Genomic DNA, 9281 nt, shown 5'->3' on the forward strand with positions numbered 1-9281 from the left:
ATATATCTATATATATATCTATATATATATATATATATATATATGAAATATACATCATAATGTATGTTTTAAGCTTAGGCATCCAAACAAACAGAACGATGGAACGCGAGCGAGCGAACGCCGAGCGCGCCGGTCAAGTGCAAAATTGCCAAATCTAAAGGCTTCCTACATTAGTCATTAGCGAGTCTACAGAAACTCTCCTTTGACTTTGGACGTACCCGATAAACCTCCTTAATGCACTGATGTGAATGAGACTGAAAGGTCAATTTCATTTCCAATTTCAGAAACAAGTAATGATAGGTGGCAAACAAGTAACAGTACAAATGGCAACCAGCAGCAACAAAACCTTGACGTTGGTGCAGCCTAATCAAACGGGTGGAGTAGGCAAAATTGTCCGTTTGCCTATGTCTTCGGCTGCAAGTAATAATTCAGAACAGCCCAAGTTGATGGTCGTTTCAAGACCCAAACAACCAACTGCAACCATAGGTATGTCCATTGCAAATTAAGTGCAAGTTTAAGCATTATAAACTGTCATTTTAGCATCGACCTCATTTGATGGACCAGCAACTACTGATGCCGCTTTAGCAGCTCTTGCAGCTGAGGCCGGATTGATAGATCCTGAACCCGAAAAGGAACTAAGTGGGAAAATTGAAGGAGTATCGGATGTCTTGGGAAGACCGTCTGTTGCAGAAGGTGTTACGGATGCATCGACTGGTGATGGAGCAACACCTATGGAAACAACGTTAGGTCTTCTAGGTGGCGGAACGATACGCACTAAACTTGGTCTGAAAGGGGGGTCAAAAATAAGATTAGGCCTGTTTGGAGGATCTCCCGTAATACCGCCAAGCAACTTCAGGTTATGCCTGGGACTACGAGGGGGTAGTAAAGACGAATTAGAAACGAGCATGAAACCGACAACTACTACTGCCGAAGCCGATTCGACACAAAGCACTGTCAACGGGTCGCTGAAACATACTGATACAGATGATGGCGAAAAGCTGGACATGGATATAGACATAAAACCCGAGCTCAACGAAATCAAACAGGAGGAAGAAGAACCCGACACAAACCTAAACATTAATATGGACATAGCTACCAAAATGGAACCCGATAGCGGATTTGACAGCTCCTTCACCAGCCAAAAAACCGAGAGTTCTTCAGAGGAAGGACGGAAAGATGACGGTTCGAGTGTGGACCTACTCGCAGCTCTCGCTTCTGCAGCACTAGATCACTCGAAAGAACAAAAAAAGACTGATTTAAATGGATCCGAACAGCCTGCTAAAGATACGTGGTATACTGTAGGATTTATTAAGGGTAATAGTTGTGATGTACAAAGTTACTTTTTATTGGATGACGATACCACCGATTTAACAATAGAAAATTTACCCGAGTTGTCGAATTTCCCACGAATCAATCTTGAGCCAGGAACGGCGTATAAATTTCGAGTAGCTGCCATCAATTCTGTAGGACGGGGGGAGTGGAGCGAGGTAAGTACTTTTAGAGAGGAAGGAAAAGTCTACCTATTTAATTAAGGTGACTGAACATTAAGGGATTATTTATTTAAAAGTTATTCAATATTAATATAGTGTCTGTGAAAGGTTGGGCAATCTCGAAGCTGGAGATACTGATGGCCAAAATAAGTCGATTGAGCCAAATATGCCTCGTTCGATGTTTGAATTTTATTTTGTAATTTCTCAATAATTTTGAAAACTGTCTAGAATATGAACAAAAAAAATTCTTTCTGTCCAGGAACATTCTTTGTTAAAACTTCGTTCTTTGCTTACAAGAAAGTGGACAATTTAAAAATGTCGACTAAACCGATGTCACATTTCCAAAAAACTTGCAATATCTCGTAAACGGAGCCCCGAATCAAAATCTTATAAGAGCAAATTAAGTAAAATAAAAAAAAAACGCTCGATCTAAGACAAAATATTCTGAAACCATAGCCGTGCTCAAAAAAAAATTGGTGTGGGGGGGTTGTGGCTACTACAATCCCCTTTTCTCCGTTCGCGCTTTGTTATTTTAGTTTCAGATTACAAAGAAAGTGTGACGACTTAAGATAAAAATATGTGCCAAATATCAAACAAATGTCTCTAAAATTACCGGGCTATCAATAAAAACCATTTTTAAAGTTTTGATTTTGACACCCTGAATTTTGAAAATGGGACTGAAATGAAAAGTCCAAATAATATGCACTTAACGGCTTGACCTACTAATTCGTAACACCATGTATATATAGTATAGTATCTATATATACAGGGTGTCCCAGAATAACGTGTACAATGGAAGACCACAGATTTGTGGATTCAAAAATAGGCAGATTTAGGAATAGGATCAAAATTCTACAAGAGGCCCAAAAACTTCCAAATCGTATCTCCTTTCAGATAAAAAAATAGTTGTCATTATTGCCCGAAAGAGAAAAAAGTTTTGAACGGATATTATCACCATACATTAATTTTGTAGGAGTTGCAGGTTTTAAAAAACACTGTATAACACCAAAACGTGTAGATTGAAAGCAAAAGTACATTCCCCAAAAATAATCAAAATCGATTAATGCGTATTAGTCATTTACAAAATTCAAAAAATTTTCACGAACTTTGAGGTCATCTAGCGGCCAAACGAAGCGATTTCGGATATAGGTGAATTAGCCTAAGTCCGCCTATTTTGAGTCCACGGATCTATGGCCTTCCGTTGTACACGTTATTCTGGGACACCCTGTATATACAGGTTCGGAAAGTCCCCATGATACATCGGCCCTTATGCGAGAGCGATAAAGTAAGTCATAGAAATCCGTGCGATAGACAAGGATGGTTACATTGAAGACGTTTCATAATCTGAATAGTTCTAACCCGAAACGGGCGGTGACTATTCAGATTATGAAATGTCTTCACTATAGCCATCCTTGTCTATCGCACGGATTTCTATGACTTACTTTATCACTCTCGCGTAACGGCCGATGAACCATGGGGACTTTCCATATATATACAAGGTGTCCCGAAATTCATGCAACAAAATTTGGTTACAGATTCTTAAGACAAATTTAAGGGACACGTATTTTTTATTTTTGCCAAGTGGCCCCCTCTTTCGGAGTTACAGCCTCCTGAAGTCCGCCCCTAAGAATAATCTCAGAACCCTGTTGTACGAGAATCACTAAATTTGGTACACAGGGGTTTTATGACATGTGGAATCTGATGGTGGTACGTTTTTTGGCGGGGAACCCCCTTAAGACAATTTTTCGTGGGCCCCCTTGTCTTTGGAGCCAAAAAAATTTATCGCATATTTAAATTTCTTAAAAATTATCAGTCCACTAGAAAGCCATTAAATTTAGAATCTTTTTGTCTATACTTTTTTCTAAATTCAATGGCTTTCTAGCTGACTAATAATTTATAAAAAAAATCAAATTTGCTACCAAATTTTTCTGGTTCCAAAGACAAGGGGGCCCACGAAAAAGTGTCTTAAGGGGGTTTCTCGCCAAAAAGCGTAGCACTGTGAGATTCCACATGTTATAAAATCCCTGTGTACCAAATTTAGTGATTCTCGTACAACATGGTTTTGAGATATAAAAAAGACTATATATATATATATATATATTTGATCCCAGGCTGTCTACCATAAGAGGGCCACTCCTATGTATCTCGCTTAATACACGATGCACGTCAAAAATGTTTATATGTTTTTTTTTGCATATTTTGAGGCCTTGATGCTTGTAAAATCAAATTTGAGATCTAGGGCCAACTTTGTGAGTAATCATAAAAAAACCGGAAAAGTACCAAAAGTTTAAGGCTGTCTAACTTTTTTATTTTAATTTTTCCTATTTACATAATTTAAAATTGTGTTAACATTACTTCTTTTATTGACAACAGCTGATTTTATTAGCGAAGGTCTTTTACATTCCGCAAGTGCTTGAATAGAATTGAAATTGCATTGATAGTAAAATACAAACATATTACACTTCTCAATATGTAAAAATATCATTATTATTCAAAATTTTAGTTGACACGTGTCTACAATAATTTCTACGTTACCACGAAAATGTTTACATTTTTTATGCCAAAATTATAAAAAATGTAATAAATATAAAAGGTACAGGCGACATGTAGTATATCGCATGAAAGAGGAAAAAAACAGGCAATTTTTTGTAGCCACAGCCTGCTTCGATGACAATTTTTTTTTAGACAGAGGGCGCAGCAAATTACATACGATATTTTAAATCTGTTTACACTAGGTGAAAGATATCAATTTTGCCATGAAATTTTATTAAGATAAGCTTTCTCTCTCTTAAAATAAAAAAGTTAGACGACCTTAAACTTTCGGTGCTTTTCCGGTTTTTTTATGATTACTCACAAAGTTGGCCATGGATCTCAAATTTGTTTTTACGAGCATAAGGGCCTTAAAGAATGCAACAAAAAACATATAAAGATTTTTGACGTGCGTCGTATATTAAGCGAGATTCATAGGAGTGGCCCTCTTATAGTAGGCAGCCCGTATATAATTTCATATTCTAATTTTGGTATTTACCCTCGAGCAGGTTTCTGCCTTTAAGACATGTTTGCCTGGTTTTCCTGGAGCTCCATCAGCAATTAAAATTGCAAAATCTGCAGATGGAGCACACTTGTCTTGGGAACCTCCAAGTGCCAATCAAGGTGAAATCCTTGAGTATTCTGTTTACTTGGCTGTGAGAGGGAAAGTATGTATATACATGGAAGGATTCATAAATGAGTAACTGTTTTTTACATTTTATTTATTGTTTGAAGGAAAAAGCAAATCCTCCTGGTCAGCTAGCATTTGTGCGAGTGTACAGCGGACCAAGTAACCAGTGTGTGGTATCGAATGCATCTTTGGCAGCAGCCCATTTGGATACATCTACAAAAGCCGCAATTATTTTTCGCATTGCCGCCAAAAATGACAAGGGTTACGGACCAGCCACCCAAGTCAGGTGGTTACAAGGTAATGGAAGCTGCTTTAATATTTCCTGTAACAATGGAAATGGATTTTTACTAATATAAATCTGTAGATATTATTCGGATAATACTTTGATTTGGTTCTATTCTGTTTGCAGATCCACAATCTACAAATAAAGCTACGAAACGTTTAACAGACACGCAGCCACAAAACGTCAAAAAAATAAAATTTGAGAAGGAAGAGATGTAAAAAATGATCGAATGAATGAGTTGAGTGTTTGATGTAAAGTAGTATTAAACAACTTAAAGAGAGGGCTGTACTTTTATAATTTAATTGTGTACTTGACGGCCCAATGATCGTATTGTTTTTATCATCCTTGTCATAGTTATTTTCATTAAATTTTTTACGAGAAAAAAAAAAGAAAAAGAAACGCGAAACATTATTGACCAGTTTTTGTGTTAGTGAACTGTTTTACAGTGCGAAAGGAGTATGCCTGCTGTTTGCCCCATTTTTTTACTGTCATATTCATCTTTGCTGTAAAGATAGTTTTGTATTATTTGTAGATTACAATCAGGATATGTTAAGGTGCTTAGAACATTGTTTATACGTAATAATTGAATCGTAGATTTTTATTCTACGTATTGACAGTTGTGGCACACTTTTTGTTCCCACTTATTTGTAGTCAGAATCAGAATAATGTAAGTTTTACGTTTCTGTTGTGTTATCTTTCTTGTTTGAAATATTTTTACTTAAATGAGCAACTATTTCTTTTTTAATTATGCTATTTTTCTACAATTTAGACTATAGTTTTATTCAGTTTGTTAAGTATTTAAAAAAATAATTGGTTAAAACATTCACTTGTTCATACTATATGAAAAATTGTACAATGTATATATATATAAAATGTATTTTAATTAGTTGATAAAACATGCAGTTAAATTATTTCTATTTGAGATATATTTTTATTAAACATAAGTGGGATCGTTTTTTCCCGATCAACCCTGGTTCATTTTGAAAACATTTTTTTCACACAAAAGCAATATAAAGTATTTACATACCCATGGATTAGGTCCACATTTTCAATCTTTTCTATAATTTATGCCTTGGTTCATTATATAACGTTATACAATAAAACTTTAAGAAAAAAGAAAAAGAAGATTTTTATTTAATAACCCATCTATTATCTTTCCATTATGTATATAAAGCGAAATATCTTATTTAAATGTAAAATAGTGGAGATTATTTTCTAAATTACTCGATAAGAGTAACTCAATGAAACCAGAGATGTCTTCATATATAAATCTTGGTTCTAATAATTCTATATGCAAAAATAAAAAGATTAATTTCTCCAATTTTTCGGTAAATTGTAATAAAGCATGTATTTTCAAAAAAGCCAATTTTCCTTAACTCTATTATGCTATGTTACATACTAACTGCCAATCTTTAAGAGATTACACTGATATTAACTCTGCTTGTGAAGCATTCCATAAAAGATCGTATAATTTATTCGATCAGTGGATTTCTGTATATAAAAAGTTTAAAAGAATTGACCCATCTTGGTATACTAGTCAAATAATTAATAACATAAATTTCATCATAATAAATATAAAAAATGTCTTATGTATCATTTTAACGAGTTTGAACATTCGAGGTTTGTTAAATTATTTCACTAACATTCAAATAAATTGTAAACATGATCTGAAAAGTTTTGGTAATTTGTTTAAAGTAAAAAACGTAGTTCACGAATAACGAATGATCAAAATGGTATATTCGATATTGTTTTGCCAAATTTTTTTCCTCTTTTTGTCATACATATGCTTTAAATTTATCAAATCACGTCTGTTAGTTTAGTTCCAACTTGTTTCCTTTACTGAGAATGATATTCGCAGTTTTCTAATCTTTATTATTATTATTTATTATTTTTGCTATCCTGCGAATTTGAGAAATTATCGTCCTATTGCAATTTTGTCCAACTTCACAAAGGATTTTAAGATTCTATATAATCTAATCTGTAGTATTTTCAAGTGTTACATTACACCAAACCAGCATGGCTTTATTCGTAAACGATCCACTGTAACCAATTTAGCTCTATTTACTCTGTATACAAAATGTCTACATTGTTGCAGTTATAGTTGTTTTAAAAAAAATTAATTTATCACTGCATTTGCCTATCTATATCTATGAAAATATACAAATATTTATTTGCTAAATTTACATTTAGATTAACTTATAAAAAAATGTGGATATCAATATTACAAGAATTTAAGCACATTTTACCATTCACGCATTTTAGTAAAGTTCAACATCGTTATTTGCTAAAAATCGTGGATTCTACATATTACTATTTATGTTTATTGGAGATGTTTTGAAAAATGTAAGTATTTATATCTTAGAATCATTGAATTGCCTTGTACTTCTACATTTCCTACCGTTTATATAATCCAGTGTCAATCTATATACCATTTACCCTGATGCAACTATATTCAAATTCATTAACTTAACTCAGTTAAGCCAGTATTATACGTTCATTCTTTGCCGAACATTCCAATTGAAAACAAAAAAATTTAAATTCTAAACCACACACACAAAATACAGAAATTGCAGGACTAGATTCATTACCAAAAAAATAAGTAGAGTTTGTTCTATAAACTTTTTTTCTGCGTGACTCGGTATTCGAGATACACGGCTAACACACATTTTCCATTAGGGACTTGGTAGCTCGCGATATAAGTTGCAGACGTACTTTGAATATTTGATTTCGCAATCCACGTTCGAAGGCCTCTATATTTCACGAAATTACGCCGCAGATCATCAATCAGGGGGCAGAGATTCCCGATATCAATAAACGGCAGTAACTTTCGAACTCTCGATTCCTTTCTCAGATCGAGAACGGGAAAAACGTATTATAAAAAATTACTGGCAGTCCATCATATTGTGCAGAAAACTATATTGAATATAATCAATAATTGTTATCATTACGCGTACGCGAGATATTTAGATAAAATTAAAATTGTTAACAATTTAATTTAAAAAAAATGTCTATTTATCTGAAAAGAAAGTTTATAATTTTTAGAGTAAATTGGAAAAAAAGTGCTTATGATTTAAAATTTCTCATATCCTATAAATTCTAGCCTCCTTACTCCGTTAATTTTAATAGTAGAAAAAAACTAATTTTTATGTAAAATTTTATACTCTGCAACTTTTATAAGAAATTTTTTTATCTAGGTCTTACCCCTTTTAAGTTATCTTGAAATAACACTTCATTTATTATTTTGTCACCCCTGCTTGGGAGTTGAAAAATAATTACTTATTTATTGTTACTACATTACCTCAAACTCACTTATACAAAAAATTCAGGCAAGTTGACCAAAATTGAGATTTAAAAGCCCATTTAATTGGACTACCAGAGCCGAATCTTTAATTTTACTTTAAATACGCAAATAACACCGTATTTTAGTTCTATTGAATTTTCCTTAATTTATCAGCTGTATTTTATATTTCACGATTTTAATAAGATTTCTGACGAAATAGAACAAGGAATTTAGCGGCCTTATCAACAGATATTTGGCAACGCTGTTTTGGAAACGCCGCGCAGTGAGGAATTATTTACTTCCAAAGCAGAACTGATGCCGAAAAATGTGGACGATGAATAGTGGCATTTGAAATTAATATTAATTGAAAAAAAACCATACTGCACCAGGGATCGAACCCAGAACCTCTGTATTAGTAGGCCAACGCGCAAACCACTAAGCTAACGCGGCCTCCTTTATATTGTTTCCATGATATGGCTTATATACATAATATTTTAAGATATCTAGTTGCTTTTTGTGTCGTAAATTATTTTAACAATGAACGTAATATTAGTAGTTGGCAATTTAAGTTTATTTGGTTGTGAAATACAATTTTTAATTTTATGATAAATACTTAATTGTTTAATGTTTTTAAATTATAATTATTTTATTTCAATAGTGACCTGAAATTTATTGTAGTAAAATTTAATAATATTAGTGTCATCCTGGCCCATGCTCTGGCCTCGGCTTACTTGATCTTTAAATTAATTATTATAATAATTTAAATTAAGCATATACTATACAGTTTCGCTTACAATTGCGCATTCAACTTCATGCCGGGCAAAATCTGGCAACAGCTCCGTTACATCCACATTAGTACATTTCGAAGACATTGCTGCTAAAGTCGTCTCTAGTTTTTCTTTTCCATATCTTCAGATTCCTTATTAATAGTTTAATAGGCGGCGAAGGTGACCGCTGCGCTATAAAATACGTTGCTAGAGTTCTTATCAAATATGTTAAAAACATAAATATCTCCGGATTGCGTCAATCTTACTGGATTTCTATTTGGTAACATCGGTGAATGTTAAA

At 33.4% G+C, this 9281-nt stretch overlaps 1 protein-coding gene across 2 annotated transcripts in view; it reads left to right on the forward strand.

Annotated features, from left to right (window-relative positions):
* Nucleotides 1-8868, forward strand: part of LOC108912418 (host cell factor 2) — a 14223-nt gene extending 5355 nt beyond the window's left edge. The window contains exons 8-12 of one of the 2 annotated variants that reach the window (XM_018717630.1): nt 285-486; nt 541-1487; nt 4529-4687; nt 4755-4972; nt 8594-8868. In XM_018717630.1, coding sequence (XP_018573146.1) covers nt 285-486; nt 541-1487; nt 4529-4687; nt 4755-4972; nt 8594-8657 — 1590 coding nt within the window. In that variant the 3' untranslated portion in view covers nt 8658-8868. Of the gene's footprint in view, nt 1-284; nt 487-540; nt 1488-4528; nt 4688-4754; nt 4973-5059; nt 5932-8593 lie in introns of those variants that run through there. The other variant, XM_018717629.1, reaches the window with a different exon arrangement.
* Nucleotides 8869-9281: the final 413 nt, after the last annotated feature.

The sequence above is a fragment of the Anoplophora glabripennis genome, unplaced genomic scaffold, assembly GCF_000390285.2.
Source record: "Anoplophora glabripennis isolate ALB-LARVAE unplaced genomic scaffold, Agla_2.0 scaffold518, whole genome shotgun sequence".
NCBI lineage: Eukaryota > Metazoa > Arthropoda > Insecta > Coleoptera > Cerambycidae > Anoplophora > Anoplophora glabripennis.